Below are 20,182 nucleotides of genomic sequence, written 5' to 3' on the forward strand. Positions count from 1 at the left end.
TCCACTGCCTTCCCGGACCACAGCAGAGAGCTGGACTGGAAGAGGAGCAACCGGGACAGAACTGGTGTCCCAGCCAGGACTAGAACCTGGGGTGCCAGCGCCGCAGGCAGAGGATTAGCCTAGTGAGCCACGGCACCGGCCAATTTTTAGTCTTTATGAAAATGCTATTCATATAGTTTTATAAGCTTACTTTTTCCATATAAACTGTCCTATGCATAACTTAGTATTCTATTGTATACATGGTTCTTAATTATATTCAGTCATATCACAAGTTTTGGCTATTTAAGTTGTTTGCATTCTTAAATTATTATAATGTTTCCTTGGAGATTTATTTAGCAAAATTCCCACTCACCTTTTTGTCTTCCACGACCTTCTTTCTTGCTAATATTTTGGTAATCAAAAATTGGCATGTTGTTGTAATTTTCATTTTTTGATGACACACTGTTACCACATATTTTTTTCTTTACACAATTGTTCCCAAGTTTCCGTGGGCGTGAGGGCGTGTTGGTTCCGGAGCCCCTCCCCCAGGATACCAAAACTCAGGCATACACAGCCTCCCATGTTCCTTAAATCATCTCTAGATTAACAGGTAATTCCGTGTAACTGCTGTATAAACAGTTGCTACACTGTACTGTACAGTGAATAATCACAAGGGGATGTCTGTACATACTCAGACAGATGCAGTTTTTTTCCCCTCGAGTGTTTCCCTCCCTAAGTTGGTTGAATCCACAGATAGAGAATCCATGGACACAGAGGGCTAACTGTACTACATTTCCTCTTTTTTTTAAATTTTGATTTATTTTGATTTTAGTTGAAAGGCAGAAACAGAGATCTTCCATCTACTGGTTCACTCCAGGAGCCAGGAGCTTCATCTCGTTCTCCCACAGGGGTACAGAGGCCCAAGCACCTGGGCCACCTTCCACTGCTTTCTCAGGCTCAGGGACCTGGGTGGGAGCAGCCAGGACTCTACTGGCACCCATATGGGATGCTGGTATCCCAGGCAGTGGCTTAACCTGCTGTGCCACAACGTGGCCCCACATTTCCTTCTTTACCTGGTTATCTACTGTCCTTTCGGTGTGGTGGTACGCTTGGAAAACTCTCCCTACCTGATAATTATGTGGAGACTCACTGCTTCTTACACTTTGGCTATTTTAGACTTAGATTTAATTCTGTAACTCATTTGGAAATGCATGAAGAATGGTATGGTGTGAGGAGAGTAACTTTCTCCCCCCCCCCCCCCCAAATTACTTGGTTGACATAATACCAGTTACTGAATAATCCGTACTTCCCAGCTGGTTTGAAATACAACCTTTGTAAAATCCCGGCGCTTTGTTTATACTCAGGGATTTCTCAGCTCTCTTCTGTTGCATTGATCTGCTTATTCAGACTGCAGAACGATATTTATTAATGGTTCTGTAGTTTCTTTTTATTTAGTCATCCTTGTCCCCCACCCTTAAATGTAATGTCTTCCTTTCGTGTAAGTGTTGTCATCCTCTGCTTTCTACCTGCAGAGTCATTTCAGGCCAGAGAGTGCTTTGTTGCCTGTTCTGTTTTGGAATGCCAAAACAGAAAAAAAGCTGTGATGGAACTGGGGACCTCGGAGACGCCACTGCAGGGTCGTCTGCATTTGGAATTGTAACCACACCTGCGTTCAGCAGATGGGGTTCTCATCTCCTCTCTTTGCTACATAGCCTGACTCCTTGATTCCAAGCAAGGGCCAGTGCAGAGCGTAAAGTCTCCCGAGCAGTCCACAGTCAGGACTGGCATGGCTGCTGTGCTGATGTGAGGCCTGTGTCATTGATGCTGGGTTTTGTTTCCCCTCCTCCAGGCAGCCTTTCCAGTAAATACATGACTCAGGGAAAAGCCTCCACGAAGAGGACCCCGCAGGAATCATGAGGGACGGGACACGCAGCATTCTGAACGGCCACTCGGGCACTCCCACTCACCGGAAAATTAGGTTCATTGCACGGGACACGGCAGCGTAGGTCAGGCTTCAGCCTCGCCTTCCAGGAAAATGTCGGATTTCTTTTTTAATTTAATGAAATTGTTAATGAGGGAAAAAATTTAATGTCTTATCTGCCACCAATCCCCATAGATTTAAGGATTTTAATAGAAAGCCATGACATATGTATTTAAGCCAGGTTAAAAGAGAAGGCTGTGACTGTGAGCTGGTATTCAGTGGATACAGTTTCATGGTTTTTAATTCTTCCAAAGGGCACTAAAAGTGGTGTGCTGAGAAATCACCCCAAGTAAATTAACCCTTCCCCACGAATCCCTTTTCTAAGAGGGGAGACTCTATTTATTGCTGTTTATGGAATCCTTGTGTGAACTGCTACTGCTGTACTTAGGGTTTCCAGACGTGATGTTACTGCTCTTGGCACAAGTGCTAACATGGACAGAAGCAGCTGAGCTGCACTGGGCCAGCAGGACCGTGGAGAGACCTCTGCCTTTTTCCCTCTCTGCTTTTAAGTAAATTGACAAAGAACGACTGTGTTTGTGAAAATGAAGTCCCGAAAGACAAGCAGTCCTGTCTGCCACCAAAAGGTTTTCAAAGGAAAAATGACTAAATAAAATGGCTTTTTACTTTTTATGACACTCAGACAGTAGGGTGGAGAGCTTTTAAGAACTCCTGAAGATCAAAGAGGCCGCCTCTGCCAGTCTCAGGTGCGGCTGGTGTCATCCTGGGTCTGACTGGAGTCCTCCTGGAACTGTCCAACTTCCCAAGCCTGTCAGAAGTAGCCCATGTCAGAACTATGCCTCCGGTTATTTATCATTTTGAAATAAAATCGCAATTTCAACCTGTGATCTTATCCACGTTATTTCCTAGTGAGACAGCCCTAAACTCCATCGGGAAAGTAAGCTAAGGAGTAAGGACAGTCGTCCTCCGCTCCCCAGTGGGCCAGCGTGCAGAGTTCCCTTTAACACGCCCCCACACTCCCTGGGGTTTACCAATGTCGCTGAGACCGCCCGGGCTGAGGGGTGCAGCGAGGGACCGGGGAAGATGCAAATCCTCGCGCCCCTTCTTTTTATGAAAGTAACTTGAAGACTGAAGAAGAGCCGTGTGAGGATGTGGAAGTCGTGGGAGAAGAAGCAGTGGCCGGACCTTGCTCAGCTGGAAGGCAGGTTCATGAGTTGCGCAACCTGTGGCTGGACGTGACTCTGCTCAGCTGCTCTCTCGGGCTCAGGCGGGCACAGCGTGGGGCTGAGGATTCTGGTCACGTTCTCTGGCAGGACAGCAGAAGGGAGGCCCGGGAGCGGCCCCGCTGGTTCACTCGTAGGGATTAGAGTTCTGCTCGGGAGACTCCGGGCCTTCTTGTTTCTCCCTGTAATGAGAAGGAACTTTGCCTCAGTCTAGAACTGTCTCCAGTGACCTTTTGTCTGAAGCAAAGTGCATTCCCTGTATCTCCCTATTTTTTTTTCAATTTTATAAATAATATTATGTTCTTGATTTTTTTCCTTCCCTCAAACACTTCGTCTTTCCTCAGTATTCTTCCACCACATCTTTCCTTTCCTTGTGGAAGGAAAACTTCTCGAGTTCAGGCTGTGCAGGACTGGCTTTGTTTGCGCGTCATTCTGCTGCCTTGTGATTCTGTACAAATCTGGCCATTGCACTTCTGAGTTTCAGTTTACCCTCTCCTTTTCCTCTCATTCCTCGAAATTACTTTATGTTCTCATCTTTTTTTTATAGAGACCAGGTTTTCTTGTATCCTTTGAAGGATGTTAAAGGATTCCTGCATATTATTCTGAATCCCGTTTGATTCTTCCCATAGTATTGAGGGTTTTTTTGTTGTTGTTTTGTTTTTAAATCTCATACCAGATCTGTGTGACAGCGAGCAGTTTGCCAGCAGACCTGGAACCTGGATGCTGGTCACAGCCCCTTCTCAGTGGCTCAGCCGGGGCACAGGTGCCTCTCTCCACACCAAGCCCAGCTCCCAGGGTGTAGCTATCTCTCAAGGGCAGCTGAACAGGCTCCACCCATGCCCTGCTACCAACGTTCTCCCTGCTGCCGTCTCAGGAACAAATAAAAATATGAAAAAAAAATTTTTTTAATAGCACTGTCCCCGTGGTCCTCACCCACACTTTCTAAATCTCTCGCTCGGTATGAACAGCATCAAGCATGAGCAGGCTTAAAAACGCCTTTTTAAAATGTCAGATAACTTGAGTTAATTTTTTATCCTGAAATGAAAATGCTTTTATTAAAAAGAAAAAAAACCTTTGCTGAGTGGGTAAAATCCTGAATAAGACTGCTCAGTGGAGTTCACAGTGTTACCAGGGGAAGCAGAATTGAGTAACATCTTGGTGGAAATCTAAGAGTCACAGCTGACAAAGCCCTCGGACACTCCCCACAGCCGCCCGGTTTCAGCACCACCTCATTTCCACGCACAGCTGCTGCTCTGAGATAAAAGCTCACACACTTCTAACAGAAGCAGGAAAACTCTAACATACCAGCTCATCTCAGGGACCTGGGCCGCTTTCAAGTGGCATTAGGTATGCCGGATCCTCTGTCAATCAAATGACACGACTTAATATTAGCTCAAGTGTAAAATGAGCTAGCCAGGGGTCTAGATTATGTCTTTTTTAATATTTATTTTATTTATTTGAAAGGCAGAGTGCCAGATCTTCCGTCCAGGTGCCCAGAATGGTCAGGGCTGGGCCGTGTCGGTGCTGAGCCAGCGGAAGCCAAGAGCCGGGTCTCCCACGCGGGTGCGGGGGCCCCAAGTCCTTGGGCCATCCTCTGCTGCTTTCCCAGGTGCGTTAGCCCAGAGCTGGGCCTGCAGCGGCGCTCCAGTATAGAATCCAGCCCCACAAATGCCCGCTGCAGGCCTACATCGTAATAATAGCCTCGTACGAACTGTACTAAAATACTTGTGTTTGGGAATCATTTATCAAAGACGTGCTGGTGCTTCTGCCCCACCCAGATCAGGTTCCTGCGGCTGGGATACCTGTTTTTGAAAAGGCAAAGCCCACCCTACCGCCAGCTCAGTGTAGTCAGTGTGCAGCCGGGGCGTGGCAAGAACACCCTCGGGCACTGTTTTCCGGTAGCAAAGACAGAATTGGGGCCTTGCCGATGGTATTATTGATTCCCCATGGAGACCCCAAGAGTGTCATCCACAGCACCCCTCCCCCAAAGCCCGCCTGCTTTCCCTTGAGATGCCACCACCGGCCCTGGGGTCCCCTCTGCCAGCCCCCACGGCACCGCGCCCCCGCAGCGGCGTCTCCCCGGGGACCCCGTGTGCGCCCCCGTGCCCGGCACGCGCGGGACCACTGCAGGATTCGCGGGCGGAATAAAGACCCCCGTCCGACACACACAGGTGCTCCGTTAGCCCGAGTCCCCGCGCGTCCCCCAGGGGCAGCACTGCGAGGCGGCCGCGCGCGGAGCGGGGTCTGTTAGCAACGTCCTGCCCCGGGGGCCCGGAACACACGAGCATGAGGTGGAATGTAGGTGGCCGGGCACCGCGGCCATTCTGCCCTTGAGAACGGCCGCTCCCGGTGCCGGCCGGGCTTCCTGCCCCGGCCCCAAGCCTCCACCGCCTGAGACTGTCGGGCCCCGGGCGCACCTCGCCCGACTGCGTCCTCGGTGGTGACGCCATTTCCCCTCGAGCCCCACCGCCCGCCCCTCGCCCGTCACTCACGCGGCCGGCCCAATGGCGGCGGCGGAGGGCGGGCCGGCGCGGGGGGCGGAGCCTGGGGCGCCGTGCGCCGGAGCTTGTGGCGTCAATCGCCTACCCGTGTCCATGGAGAGAGGCTGAGGTGTCCAAGCTCCCGGGCCCTCGGCGAGCCCCGGTGGCCGGGGACGGCGAAGATGTCGGCTTCCTTAGTTCGCGCCACTGTCCGGGCTGTGAGCAAGAGGAAGCTGCAGCCCACCCGGGCCGCCCTTACCCTGGTGAGTGCCCGCGGCGCGCAGACGGCCCCGTGACATTGGCCCATGTCCCCAGCCGCCGGCGAGAGGAGGTCACGGCGGCAGGGCGCGGGCTGCGGACACGTCCGAGCGCCACGGCCGCGTCCGAGCACCACGGCCGCTGGGCCGCCGCCCCCGGGTGTAGGGGACTACGTTTCCCGGCAGGCCGTGCGGCGCGCCGGCCGCGTGCGGGGTCTCCTTCGCGCGGGTGCGGGGGTCAGCCGGCGTCCGGCCGCGGCCCGGGGTCGGTGGGGGGGTTGTGGGGAGAGCCAGGACTTCCGGCTGCCGGACCGGACCGCGGGTCCCCTCTTTAGCCCCGCAGGAGTTGGGGGCGCCGCTGCCGTCGCTGAGGTGCGGGCCGCGGCGCACAAAGGGTCACTCCCCGGGGTCGCGGGCGACTCAGGGGGTCCACTCAGTCCTGGGGTCTTGGGGGGAGGACGGAGGGCGCCGACGGACCCCCGGGAGTGAGGTCGCGGCGTTTTCTGGGGGGAAGGGCAGGCGGAGCCCGAGTCACGGGTTCTAACCTGGCCGAGGGTCCCGGGCCCCGCGGCGCCCCTGTCTGGTTAGCCACACTCGGTAGGGCTCCTGGTGTCCGGGGCTCCGGGAGCAGGGAGGACCTCGGTGGGGTCGCGGGTGAGGACGAGGCCCGTGGCTGGCAGAGTCAGGGAGATTTGCGTTGCCCAGCGCGTCCGCGTTTCGGGCCCTAAGGGTTCGTCCTTTGTGTCTGGAAGACACTCAGGCCCCCGTGGTCAGTCCAGGGTCTTGGGAGGTGGGGCCACCGCGCAGTCCCTGGGTCAGTCGTCTCCCGGCCTCGGTAGAAATGCAGGGTTCCTCTGGTGCTGGGATGGGGTTCTGCGTTTTCATCCCCAAGTTGGGGGCGCTGCCTGTTGCTTGGAAGTGCTCCAGTCGTGCCTTCCTCCATGGCTGCGGTGGTCCAGGCCGAGTGGTCCCCACCGCCTTCCAGGGATAATAACGGGCGCTCTCGCTCAGGCCTGGCCTCCCGCCCCCCCTGCTGTCTGCTTCGTTGCAGGCTCTCATGCCGTTGACAGGGGCTCTGATGCGCTTGTCCGAACTCACCCTCCTCAGCCATAAGGCTGGCTTTCAAAGCTCCCTCGGGAGAAGCCTGTCCCTGCTGGCTCCCAGCGTCCCCCGTGGTCCTGAGCTAGCAGTGTCGCCCTGGCCTCTGGACCCCGGTCCCAGAACTCCGGGGCCCGAGTCGCTGTTGGCCCGTAGTTTGCAAGCGCCTTAGAAACGTTTCTGACCCTTCCGAGGTGTTCCGAGGCCTGATGCGTGGACGCAGGTAAGAGCAGACCAGGAGGGAGGGGAGCTATAGGTTGGGGCAGTGGGAATCGGACATGGCGCAGCACGGAAAAAGGGCCGTGCTGTGGAGTCCGCCAGAGGTCAGGAAGCGGCTGATGACTCGGCAGCAGGGGTGGGTGCTGCAGCGCCAGACTCTGCCTTAGCTGGTGCGAATCGAGAGGGGGATGTGTGGTTTACTGGAGAGAGGGGCTTAGACGGTGCGGGGCTGGCCGCAGGAATGTTGATGCAAGCCAGGCCCCAGCACGGTGCCCTCGGACAGCTGCAGGAAATACCCAAAAAGCACGGACGCCCCTCTTCCCTGATTGCCCCTACAGATCCTGGAGTTGACAGATGGAATAAAGTTAAAAAAAAAAAAAAAAAACAGCCCTGCTAACGTTAATCACTACTCTGACGGTAGATGACTTCATCTCCCTGGTCCTGCAAGTCAGAGTTGGTGCATAAAGCCCAGCCAGAGTTCTGTGAGAGAGTGGTGGTACCCAGCCAGTACAGTTCTGGTGCTTAGAGAGACCCTAATTCATCGTGCATAGTGGGTGCCTTCGATCTGGACTCTGGTGGAACCTGGCTGAGGGGGCTGGCATGAGCTGTGGATTCACTGGGCTAGGACCAGAAGTCCTTTGGAACAGTGACCCATGCATGAAGATATGTAGATGAGGGCACTCCCGCAGGCCAAAGTAGACGAACCCTCTAACGCTGAGAGTGGTTTAGTCTACCAGGGAGGATGCTGTTGGTAAAATATTATGTAGTAGCTATAAATGATTTTTTTTTTTAAGTTTTGGAGTCAAAGCTTCATTCTTCGACTTACCAGCCCTATGTAAATTATTTAATCTTTGATGCCTAAAAGCACAGAATTAATTGTTAGGAATATAAAGGTAATGTATTTAAACCATGAAACGCTTAGCGAGCACTCAGTGATGGTCAGTGTGTGTGTTTATTGCCATGTATCAAATGGGAAGAATGGTCTTTAAATGGAGGCTAGGAAGTAGTATGTGTGCTTGTACACCCATGATTACCCCGCGTGATGGAGATGTTGATACAGGCACACACACACACGTGGGGATAGGGAAAAAGAAGCGGGAACCACAGCCGTGCGGACAGCCGTGTGGACAGCCAGTGCTGAGAAAGCCACGTTTGACAAAGTGTACTGTAGCTCGTACATTAACTGCTGCTCATCTGTCAGCTTTAAACAGGAAAATGCTGGATTCAGAGTGACCGTCCGTTAGTCGTTGACACACATATGAAGCGTACATAATCACAGAGTTAATTTCAGTTCTAGTTATGCTTGCTTAAACAGCCAAAGATGAAAATTTCCTGGGATCACTTTAAGGAACTGCAACGCTGAGGATGAAAAGTTTGTCCTACAAGGGATAGAAGCCATTCGGTGTCTGAGAAAGCTTTAAAAATGCATTCCTGTGAGGTAGTGATAAGACACGTTTATTTAAAGCAGTTTTTCCCATAATTTTAACAACAAACAAATACTTTCCTGTTTTAATTTTTAAGTATTTACTTATTTTTAAATTTGCCCAAAATATAAGACAACAATACTTTCTCACTTTAAAGAGCCACGTTCCTCAGATTTATGTATGAATAAACTGAAAAACATATTTCTGTTCATTTCAAGAATCTTCTAGATTTGACTTCACAAGTCAACTGTTAGGTGAATTAGAAACTCATTAATTGTGTGTAAATCACAATACGATAACTTAGAGAATTGTGGGTTTCTTGTTTATCTAGAGAGTGCATAGGTGTCGGAAGCCTGCCCGACCCTGCAGCAGTGTGGTTCAGCTGAAGGTGTTACTGCTGTTTTTCAGATTGGTTTTCCCTAAGCAGTGCAAGCAGACAAAGTGCAAAGGGGGATCTTAGTTTCTGCCTGTTACTGACATACAGGCAGTACTGTTTAGCACTAGAATTTTTTTAGGAGTCCCCTCTCTTCCCTGTTCAGTCATTCTCATTTGTTCTGAAAATCAGATCAGGGACTGGGAAGGTTTAAGAAGCATCCTTTTCTCTCGCGTGAGCAGCTAACTGGGTTACCCGTCATTCGTAATACTCGCCCGACAGAGTGTGTGTGTGGGTTTTGCCTGACGAGGGAAGATTTAGATGCACTTTGGGCTCTGTCTGTGGTAGCAGCTGCCAGGCACAGAGTCTTGTTGAGTGCCCTTCAAGCAGGTGAGCTTGTTCTTCGTGAGCTGCTTCCTTCCCCATGTTAAACGCTTTCCATTAAGCATTAAGAAGAAAATAACATTATTTTTCAAATAAATTAGATAGCTTAGAAAACTGGAGATAAAAGGACTTAGCCAAGTGACAAAGCGTGTGAACTGTGTTGTGTGTTGCGATCCTGTACCTTTGATCTACCCACAGCAAACCAAGGCTAAGCCTAGACAACCCATCAGATTTTAGTCCCAACAAATACTTTCCCATCGCTTTGCCTTTTATTTTTCCTTAACTTATCAAAAATCTTTTTTATTTGACAGTAAGTGGTTTAATTTCTTCAGCATGTAACAAACGTTATGACCATGAAATTTACAAATGGAAGAAAGCTGGGGTTTACCACCAGACACTTAGAAGGATAAACAAGCACTTTAAGGAAATGCGTTTTACGGTTTCTGTAACTCTGAGATTGCTGTTCTGTGATCTAATGAAAATAGGAACCGGAACTCTGTTCTTCAGCATGTCCTCCTCCTGTCCTGCATGCTTGTGTGTTGAGGGCCGTGGGAAAAGGCCTGTAGAGACCTGGTAGTAACGGTTTGTTCCGTCTTGTCTTTATAGTGACAGACAACAGGAAATACATACACACCCCATATAATCACTGACAAGAAAGATTCACAAAACAGTTACTTTTACTAGGTGCACTGCATGGCATTCTCTTGTGTTTTGTATTTTGTAGGATGCCAGTCTTGGCTCTGTAAACTGGTTTTATGTCCCTACTTAATTGGGTCCGACTATTAGAACGTCCCCATCTGGCTGGGCTCGCGCCCCGACAGGAGGCAACAACACATGGCGGGGCCAGGCCGTCATCCACTGTTGTTTTTTTTTGTTTTTTTTTGTTTTTTTTTTTTGTTTTTTTTTGACAAGCAGATGGACAGTGAGAGACAGAGACAGAGAGAAAGGTCTTCCTTTTGCCATTGGTTCACCCTCCAATGGCCGCCGCGGCCGGCGCACCGCGCTGATCCAATGGCAGGAGCCAGGTACTTCTGCTGGTCTCCCATGGGGTACAGGGCCCAAGGACTTGGGCCATCCTCCACTGCACTCCCTGGCCACAGCAGAGAGCTGGCCTGGAAGAGGGGCAACCGGGACAGAATCCGGTGCCCCAACTGGGACTAGAACCCGGTGTGCCAGCGCCGCAAGGCAGAGGATTAGCCTAGTGAGCCGCGGCGCCGGCCTCATCCACTGGTTCTGTCCCCGTAGCACAGGTTGGCGTTCTGGCCACAGGTTATGGCCAGATGAGGTAATAATAGCCAAATTTGGGACTGCACGCACCAGTAAAATACTGATTTTAGAAACCCCCGGATCAGCTCAGTATTAGTCGCTTGAGTGAACAAGGTGGGGCTGGCGTACTCTCTCCATGACCACATTCTTACACCACTGTGCCAGTCGCCGTGCTGGCCTGGTCCTGAGTGCTTTTCTTGAATTCCGATCTTTAATCCGAGAGGAGAGACGGTGGTCCCTACTGCACCAGCAAGGGACTCGGCCTCAGAAAAGCCACTCAACGTGACGGCCCTCGGGACGCAGCTGCCAAGTGGACGGACAGTGCTCTGAAACGGACTCCTTCCCAGGAAAAGTGGAGGTAGTCACACTGGACCTGTGCACAGTGACCGTGAGGACCCCAGAGCCAAGTTACACACAGCCAAGGAACTCCTGGCTTAGCTCTGTTTATCTGAGTGTCTTGAGCTCTTAGTTCTGTCCACATGGAACGCTTGTAGGAACACGTGGAAGGGTAGAGAGAAGCAGAGCCTGAGTTGCTCTGTGCTGGTGGCACTGGTGCTGGTGGCACTGGTTCCTCCAGCTGCGCCTTTGGATGCATTGGAAATAAGGTTAATAATCTACAGAAACAGTGCCCGAGGTCTGGCTTCCCAGGGCTGATTCACTGTCTGCAGGCCTTCTGTGTGCCAGGCAGGGCACCTCTTACTGGGCACAGTGTGGGTGCACAGAGTAGATGCCACCCAGAAATGTGGCCGTTGTGATGTGCATGGTCGCAGAGAATATGGGCAGGAGCCGCCCTGGACAAGGGAGCAAGATGAAAAGGCTGTGACTTGCAGATGTCTTCACAAACAGTGCTTTGAATTGAGGCAAGTTCATGTGTATGTATAAAACCCTCTAGGTGCCTGTGAGAAAAGAATGTAAATTCACTGCATGAATTTGCTAAAGACAGACGAATAAGACAAGTAAGTACGAAACTTTGAAGCATACAAGTTTTATAGCTGAAAACGAAATTTTCTTTTTTCAGACACCATCGGCAGTAAACAAGATAAAACAACTTCTTAAAGATAAGCCTGAGCATGTAAGTAAAACAAGAACAGAATTGAAGCTGTGTTTTCAGAATGAACTTGTCTTATGTTCAGTAGTATGTTTTCATTAACTGGGGATTTTTATTTTAAAAAATAGCATATGCTCATGATTTCTAAAAAAGAAAACACAAAATGGACATTGAATATGAAGGAAGTCGCTGTCACCCAGGCTCTTGATCGTCATCCACTCTCCTCTGAACCAGCCTCTCAGCCATCTGGGTAGACAAGGGTTTCTTGGGCCCCTTGATGTCTTAAGGAGGACTGTAGGCTGTTTGGTGGCGTCTCTGCCACCGGGTTGTACCCCCTCCCTTCCTAAGTGGTGACGGCCAAAGATGTCTTCCTGAGAGGAACCCCTGACCTAGGCCACACGGGCTGCTCTTACGTCTGCTTCCCTTTGCCTGCTTTCATAAGGGCACACGGTATGCGCTGGTTACACTTTGCTTTTTACCCCCTCACTTGAAAATCCTTCCATATCATTATGTATGTAAAGATCTGCCCCCTCATTTTTGTGCAATTCTATGACATGTTTAATTGCATCAACCAGCGCCTGAGTCCTGGCTGCTGTGCCTGGGAAAGCAGACGAAGATGGCTGTAGTACTTGGGCCCCTGCCACCATGTGGGAGACCCAAATAGAGCTCCAGGCTCCTGGCTCTGGCCTGGCCTGGCCCAGCCCCGGCTGTTTTGGCCATTTGAGGAGTGAACCAGCAAATGGAAGATACTCTCCCTCTGCCTCTGCCTTTTCCTCCCCTCCCCTTCCCCTGTCCCTTACACTGCCTTTCAGATAAAACAAAACAAAATCCCTTTTTTTTTTTTTTTTTTTTTTAGGGAGGCAGTTTCTGTCATTGGATAATTTTTTTTTTTTTTAAGATTTATTTTATTTATTTGAATGGCAGAGTTACAGAGAGGCAGAGGCAGGAGGTGGGGGGTCTTCTGTCCACTAGTTCACTCCCCAGATGGCCACAATGGCCGGAGCTGCGCCAGTCTGAAACCAGGAGCCAGGAGCTTCTTGTGGGTCTCCCACATGGGTGCGGGGGCCCAAAAACTCAGGCCATCTTCCACTGCTTTCCCAGGCCATAGCAGAGAGCTGGATTGGAAGAGGAGCAGCTGGGACTAGAACCAGCGCCCATATGGGATGCCAGCACTGCAGGTGGTGGCCTTACCCACTTATACCACAGTGCCAGCCCTAGATACTTTTATATTCCCCTCTCTCTCTCTCTCTTTTTTTTTTTTTAATCTGACAGGTAGAGTTATAGACAGTGAGAGAGAGGCAGAGACAAAGGTCTTCCTTCCGTTGGTTTACTCCCCAAATGGCCGGTGCTATGCCAATCCGAAGCCAGGAGCCAGGTGCTTCCTCCAGGTCTCCCACGCAGGTGCAGGGGCCCAAGCACCCAGGCCATCCTCCACTGCCCTCCTGGGCCACAGCAGAGAGCTGGACTGGAAGAGGAGGAACCAGGACTAGAACCCAGCGCCCATATGGGATGCCAGTGCCGCAGGCGGAGAATTAACCAAGTGAGCCACGGCACCGCCCCCTCTTTTCCCTTTTTTTAAAAAAGTGACTATTAATATGTTGCCCTTAAAAAATGCTGTTCTCAGAATAGATGTCTAGTAAAAAGGATCCAACATTGTGGCTTACCGGGTTAAGCCTCCAATATGGGTGCCAGTTTGAGTCCCGGCTGCTCCACTTCCAGTCCCTGCTGATATACCTGGGGGAATAACAGAAGGTGGTCCAAGTGTACCCATGTGGGAGACCCTGATTTTGGTTATTTGGGGAGTGAACCATTAAATGGAAAATCTCTCAATCAGTCTCTCCCTCTCCTTCCCTCCCTCTCTCTCTGTCACGTCTCTTCCTCTCTGTAACTCTTTCAAATAGATAAATCTTTTAAAAATAATAATGAGTCAGATGTTACATATGTACTTGTGGGCAGTACCTGCATACGGTAATTAGGAAAGCTAATTACAGGAAAATGAGGTTATATTTGGAAAAAAAAATAAAGCAAATAAAATGGTTGTTCCCCTCTATAATGAAAACTATATTCAGGTTGTATGTGTGACAAGACTGGAGGGGCCAGTGCTGTGGCTTAGTAGGCTAAGCCTCCGCCTGCAGTGCCGTCATCCTATATGGGTGCTGGTTCATGTCCCAGCTGCTCCTTTTTCTTTTTTTCTTTTTCTTTTTCTTTTTCTTTTTAAGTTTTATCTATTTCTTTGAAAGTCAGAATTGCAGAGAGAGAGTGGTCTTCCATCTGATGGTTCACTCCCCAGTTGGCCGCAATGGCCAGAGCTGCACCGATCAGGAGCCAGGAGCTTCTTCCTGGTCTCCCACGCTGGTGCAGGGGCCCAAGCACTTGGGCCATCTTCTACTGCTTTCCCAGACCGTAGCAGAGAGCTGGAACGGAAGAGGAGCAGTAGGACTAGAACCGGCGCCCATATGGGATGCCAGTGCCTCAGGCCAGGGCATTAACCCACTGAGCCACGGCGCCAGCCCCCCAGCTGCTCCACTTCTGATCTAGCTCTGCTATGGCCTGGGAAAGCAGTAGGAGGTGGCCCAACTCCTTGGGCCCCTGCACCCATGTGGGAGACCCGGAAGAAGCTCCTGGCTCCTGGCTTCAGATAGCTCAGCTGCAGCAGTTGTGGTCATTTGAGGAGTTAACCAACAGATGGATGACCTTTCTTTCTGTCTGTAACTCTACCTCTCAAATAAATAAATAAATTTAAAAAAATAGTGGAAGGAAATAGGGGGGGAAAACAAACTTTTGTTAGGGTAATACTAACTGTTGGTTTTTTTGTTTTTTGATTTCTTTATTTTGTATGTAATTTTTTGATTCATTTTATTTATTTATTTGAAAGGCAGAATTAGAGAGAGGAGAGAGAGAGAGGTCTTCCATCCACTGGTTCACTCCCCAAATGGCTGCAACGGCCAGGGCTGGGCCAGACCAAAGCCAGGAGCCAGGAGCTTCTGGGTCTCTCATGTGGGTCCAGGGGCCCAAGCACTTGGGCCATCCTCTGCTGCTTTCCCAGGTGCACTAGCAAGGAGCTGGATCTGAAATGGGGCAGCTGGGACACAAACCAGTGCCTGTATGGGATGCTGGCGTTGCAGGCAGTAGCTTTATTCACTATGCCACTGTGCCAGTGCGCCAGCCCCTGTAATTGGTTTTTATTCTTTTTGGCTCCATGCTGGTGCTATAAGGACATTTATACAATGGTTAAATTTTTTAACGGCATCTTGCCCATTCATTTGTACATTCTGTAGGGACACATCCTATAGCCAGAAATCTAATAATTACCTGTTAACTTGTTTTTAAACAACAGCCAGGGTTTTTGTTGGAGTAATTGTTTAATCTGCACTATCAAAACTAAGTTTATATTTTAATACTTTTTCAGGTAGGTGTAAAAGTTGGCGTCCGAACCAGGGGCTGTAACGGCCTTTCTTATACTCTAGAATATACGAAGACAAAAGGAGATTCTGACGAAGAAGTCGTTCAGGACGGTGAGTTTATCATAAACAAGCTTTCCTGGCACTCTGTTTTGCGTAAAGTGTTTGGTTCTGCCTAGCATGAAGTTGCTGAGAGCAGTAATAAAACAGGAGAGCGCACACGTTTCCTTCACGCCGCAGCTCAGAGGAAGGAGGGGAAAGGTGAGAGATGAGCTGTAGCCTTGCTCAGAGTGATCGCCCTGGAATTTACCTGTGTGAAACCGTCTGCTCTGCTGTCATGGTTCTGGCTACAGATTAGTGTGAGGGAAGCGGGGGCAGGCAGGAAGCAGAGTGCCTCATCCCGCTGAGCAAATCAGCAGGCCTGGGGAGGTTTGCTGGAAATCTAAGCAGTGCTCAGCACGCGCTCGGCTGGCCGGCAGCTGGGACTGAGTTATGCACGGCAGCCGGGGGTGCAGAGCCCCTACCCCCTCGGTCTGCTCAGGGAGAAACTGAGGCACGGACATGTGGAACTGTTTGCCTGAGGTCGCAGGGTGAGCGAGGGGCCTGGTGAAGTGGGGACCAGTCGGTTCTCTGCAGAGGCTGCCCTGGATAAGCTTGTTTGTTCCAGCTATGCGAGATCACCATGGCGTCCATGAGGTTTTCAGACCGTAGAACTCTAGAGTGAACCGGCCATCTGTGTGGGAAGTTGCAGGTTTATGTCTCTGTCCAGTAAGTCATAGCAGCTCACGCTTTTGATGATTTCTTTAGTTTCAGTTTCTACTGAAAATGTTAGGTTTTTGATTATATTTTCCACCACCTGCTGTCCACACTCAATAATCCAATAAAGCGTGTTTAAAACAAGACAAACAGTGAAGCAACAGTGTGAGAACATGAGCATTTCTGGCCTGCGGTGGTGGCCCTGTGCCCGCAGCTTGCCGACAGCGCCTCCTGCTGGTGGGAGGGCCAGGGGTGGCTGCTCTGAGAGTGTGCTCATCCTACTAACCTGAAGGCACCACCAGGAAAGGCATGTCTGATACGCTGCTGTTGAAGTCAACTCCTAAAGTATCATAAAGCTTAGTATTTTCAGCTTAAAGAAGAGGAAACCTAATATTTATGTAGTTTATATTTAGGCGATGACTCAATTTCTTACATGGAAGAGAACATTCTTAAACCAGTTGTGTTCAGAAGATGCCGACCTCTGCCCACATATTCACTAGGGAATGTTACCCAGAACAACTATTGTCATATACTGGCTGGCCCCATTGTGTCCCAGCCCTTTGTCTCTAGGCGTGGCAGTGAGCAGAGTGCATAGATGTCGGTGCAGTGTTTCCATAAATGGTACTGACTCCGTCTTTACAAAACTGGCACTGAGAGCGCACATGTTCCCCTCACGCTGCAGCTCGGAGGAAGGAGTGAAAGGGGGAAAGACGAGTTGTAGTCTTGCTCAGAATCGTCCTGGAATTCACCTGTGTGAAAGCGTCCGCCCTGATGTCACTGTTTTGGCTACAGATTAGTTGTGTGGGGGAGAGGGGCAGGCAGGAAGCAGTGCTTCGTCCCCCTAAGGAAATGACAGAACCTGTTGAGGTTTCCCGTGCCACTTCCAGGGGCTTTGACCCGGCGGCTCCCACGAGGCTGCAAGGCTTTGTGTGACACATGTTTTCTCTTCCCCAAGGAGTCAGAGTGTTCATCGAGAAGAAAGCCCAGCTAACACTCTTAGGAACAGAAATGGACTATGTTGAAGACAAATTATCCAGTGAGTTTGTGTTCAATAACCCAAACATCAAAGGAACTTGCGGCTGTGGAGAAAGCTTTAACATTTGAATCCTCAGGACACCTCTGGCCGCCAGCTCCAGGGAAGCGCACGCACGCCCTGGGGCTCACGGAAGAAATCGTGTGACTGTCACGTGCTTCGGGGTTATAACGTGGGGAAAATAAAACAATGCATTTTGGAAATGAAGCCAGTGTGTTAGCTGCCAGGAGACGTGGGATCCGTGCGCTCTGTAGGAAACCGAGCCTGAGAGGCCGTCGCTCTCTGGATCGTTTTCTTCTCTAAGGAAAGGAACCCGGCTGTGCACCTGACCCTTCTGTCAGCACCAGTTTCCCTCAGGCCGCCCCCCAGGGAGGTCAGCGCTCCTGGATCTCCACCGCGTGGCGGCTCGGCCGTCTCCCTCGCCGCTGTTCCCACCACATTGCTGTCTCCTAAAACTCAGCAGCAGGAAGTCCAGGCTGTTGGGAGCAACGTGATGGTGCGTTGTAGCCATTTTCCGTTGTTACCAGGACTCTCATTGTCTGATGCCTCCTCTGCGGTCTTTAGCAGAGCTGGGCAAAGATTCCCTTGAAGTGCAGTGCAGAATAGCTCGCCATGGTGATGTCCAAAGGTGAGCAACACTGGAGCCACCTGTTCCTCAATCCATTTCTTTTGCCACCTAAATGCCTGAACGAGGGGATCTCAAGCCCGCCTGTGATTCTTTTGGTTGAAAGAGGCCTGTCGGACCATGCACCCTCTGCGCCTCCCCCCTCCAACACCTCTTCCCCCAGTTCTTTTTCTGAGGAAGCATAGACCCCATGGGCACCTGGGGGCTTGTGTGCCCCATCATTCACAAGATCAGGGTTCCTGCCCTTCCCTGGAGGTGGCTCCTGTGCTCTGTACTCCAGGCGGTCACTGACGGACACGGTGACCTGGCATCTTCATCCGGTCAGCTTTCTGATGGAATTGTGTTCTAGTTTGGTGGTTAGCACATTAGTTTTGAGTGGGAGGAGTCTTCAAAACCTTTTTGCGTGAATCACCGTTGTTTAGAACTTGTAGGCGTGGTTTGCTCAAGCCGAGAGGGCACACACGCACTCAGAATTAATGCTTTGGGAAGGTGGGAGCAGCCGCGAAGCAGATCATGGAACCTTACTTAAAACCCCCAAATCCGAGTCCGCTCTCTGATCCCTGAGCCAGTCCCTGCAAGTTTTAAACATGTTTTTAACCTAACACTGCTGTCGTCATCTTTGAAAGTGTTCCTTTTGCTTTAGTTTCTTGATTTTTCTGAGTTTGACACATGAAGGATTCTGAGATGATGTAGACACTTTTTTTGAACACCGATCTCATAAAAGTAGCTGAGTTCCTTTATATCTGTCCCATTTACTAAAGTACCTGGCACAAAATGTACCTGGCACCAAAACCTAGAGCAGTCGTCTCATGGAAATGCCATGAGTTTGTTCTGTTAATATAATTGTGATCCACTTATAATTTATGCAATACTGTATGTGTGTAGAAGTTCAGTTATCAATTAAAAAAAAAGTGGCTTCTTTGTGATCATAAAATTGCCTTTTCTTATGGAGGGAAAGAATGTGGGGTAATAGCCACTACAGCTCCTAAGGAGTAACTGCTGTATTTTTCTGCCCGGGCTCCCTGTCTCCAGGCATTCTCTCCTACAGCCCCTCGAGAGAACCTCTCAGAATGTTCTCAGTTCCCTCCCTGTTCATGTGGGGGTCATCCGCCTGTCCCCTGAAGTGCCTTTGCCTCCATCGCCTAAGCTCTCTGTCCGCCACCTCCGAGAAGGTTCTTAACGTTTCCCGGCGGGGCTGCGGTGCTTGGTGAGCACTGCTCTCAGCTGGCCCTGAGCTCTCCCAGCTCGTCAGACAGCCCCTCCCCTCAGAGACCTTGAGCTGTGAAGAGCGTCAGTCCATGGTGTGGTGAGTAAGCAGCATTTACTGCATACTTGCTGCCCGCCAGCAGTTGTCCCGATTAGCATCATCTTCACAACCATCTATTGAAGCAGTCTGACTCTTGTCTTTCATAGCTAAAAAAAAAAAAAAAAAAACAGCACTGGGACTGATATTTGGTGCAGAGGTTAATACCTGCCTGGGAAGCCAGCATGCCTGGGTTTAAGTTCCAGCCGGCTTCTGATCTGGCTTCTTGCAAATTGCATCCTGGGAGGCAGCAGTGATGGCTCAGCTGCTCCCACTGGGAGACCCTGAACGAGTCCCAGCTCCTGGCTTTGACCCTGGCTGGCCCTGGCTATCATCATCATTGGGGGAATGAGTGAGCGGACGGAAGGAGTTCTAAAAACAAAGTGTGAATAAAATATTTACCCTGTGGTTACACTGCCAGCCGCGTCAGAACTGGACCCCATGCTGTCTGCGCTCTTAGTAGTGCAGCCGTGCTGCGTGTTGTGATGAGAAGCATGGGGGTGCACTTCTGAAAGGGTATTCTAGAGGATAGACTCCTTAGCTGAGTCTTGACAGATGGAAGAGAGGTTTGGAAGATCTGGAGGGGAATCCGGTGGAGGAGGATGGGGCAGCGGGCAGACAGCCTGGGCGGTGGCAGTGAGCAGTGCTGGAAGTGCGTGCGAGTAGTCCTCAGGGAACGGCTGCCAGTCGAAGCATCTGGACCAGGCTCCTGCAAAACCATGGTGAGGACCCGGCGCCGGCCCGGGACTCCGCGAACAGCCTGGCTTCGGGACCAGTCCGGGAACTCTCATTTAGCTCATGCGTGGGGATTTCAAAGAGGTAGTGGGAAACGGAATTTAAAGCCCATTCTGGGTGCAGAAGATTTGAAATTCATGCATTGTTTTTTCATTGCATGTTTCTGTGAAATATTTTTTAAGATTTTTTTTTATTTATTTATTTGAAAGAGTTACAGAGGCAGAGAGAGGTCTTCCATCCACTGGTGCACTCCCCAGATGGCTGCAATGGCCGGAGCTAGACCGATCCAAAGCCAGGAGTCAGGAGATTCTTCCGGGTCTCCCACGTGGGTGCAGGGACCTGAGCACTTGGGCCATCGTCTTCTGCTGCTCTCCCAGCTGTTAGCAGGGAGTTGGATGGGAAGAGGAGCAACTAGAACATGAGCTGGCACCCATACGTAATGCTGGTGCCGCAGGTAGAGGCTTATCCCAGTACTCCACAGCGCCGGCCCCTTCTGTGGACCCCCTCATAGTTTTACAGACAGTATTAGTGTCGTTTTCCGGCTTGGGTCTTTGTCTCTTGCACACTGTTGGAAGATTCTTGCAGGCAGACACACAGTCGCTTCCTCAGTGTTCCTTTGGCACCAGGCATGTTGCAGTT

General features: G+C 50.6%; 3 protein-coding genes and 1 long non-coding RNA gene across 6 annotated transcripts in view; 3 read left to right on the top strand and 1 right to left on the bottom strand.

Annotated features, from left to right (window-relative positions):
• Window positions 1-2,803, top strand: part of TUT7 (terminal uridylyl transferase 7) — a gene marked incomplete in the record, with an annotated part of 69,531 nt that extends 66,728 nt beyond the window's left edge. Inside the window, 1 exon segment of the mRNA XM_070049875.1 lies at window positions 1,829-2,803. Within this exon segment, the coding sequence (XP_069905976.1) occupies window positions 1,829-1,896 (68 nt within the window).
• On the bottom strand, window positions 2,574-6,110 carry LOC103348495 (uncharacterized). Of its 3 annotated transcripts, none has more exons than XR_007919996.2 (2): window positions 5,881-6,110; window positions 2,574-3,323 (listed from the first exon to the last, which is right to left on the bottom strand). It is a non-coding gene; the product is annotated as an uncharacterized lncRNA (long non-coding RNA). The 3 variants fall into 3 exon arrangements; XR_011379183.1 differs by lacking the exon at window positions 5,881-6,110 and adding an exon at window positions 5,728-5,863; XR_007919998.2 differs by lacking the exon at window positions 5,881-6,110 and adding an exon at window positions 5,634-5,769.
• On the top strand, window positions 5,749-18,439 carry ISCA1 (iron-sulfur cluster assembly 1). The gene is made up of 4 exons (XM_008257461.4): window positions 5,749-5,884; window positions 11,661-11,714; window positions 15,100-15,205; window positions 16,803-18,439. Exons 1-4 carry the CDS (start codon window positions 5,804-5,806, stop codon window positions 16,949-16,951), a joined length of 390 nt encoding a protein of 129 aa, XP_008255683.1. The 5' UTR covers window positions 5,749-5,803; the 3' UTR covers window positions 16,952-18,439.
• The window catches only part of C1H9orf153 (chromosome 1 C9orf153 homolog), a 41,444-nt gene continuing 32,944 nt past the window's right edge, over window positions 11,683-20,182 (top strand). Inside the window, exons 1-2 of the mRNA XM_008257472.4 lie at window positions 11,683-11,714; window positions 15,100-15,205. The gene's annotated coding sequence lies outside the window, so the exon portion shown is untranslated. The remainder of the gene's footprint in view (window positions 11,715-15,099; window positions 15,206-20,182) is intronic.

The sequence above is a fragment of the Oryctolagus cuniculus genome, chromosome 1, assembly GCF_964237555.1.
Source record: "Oryctolagus cuniculus chromosome 1, mOryCun1.1, whole genome shotgun sequence".
NCBI classification, from domain to species: Eukaryota; Metazoa; Chordata; class Mammalia; order Lagomorpha; family Leporidae; genus Oryctolagus; species Oryctolagus cuniculus.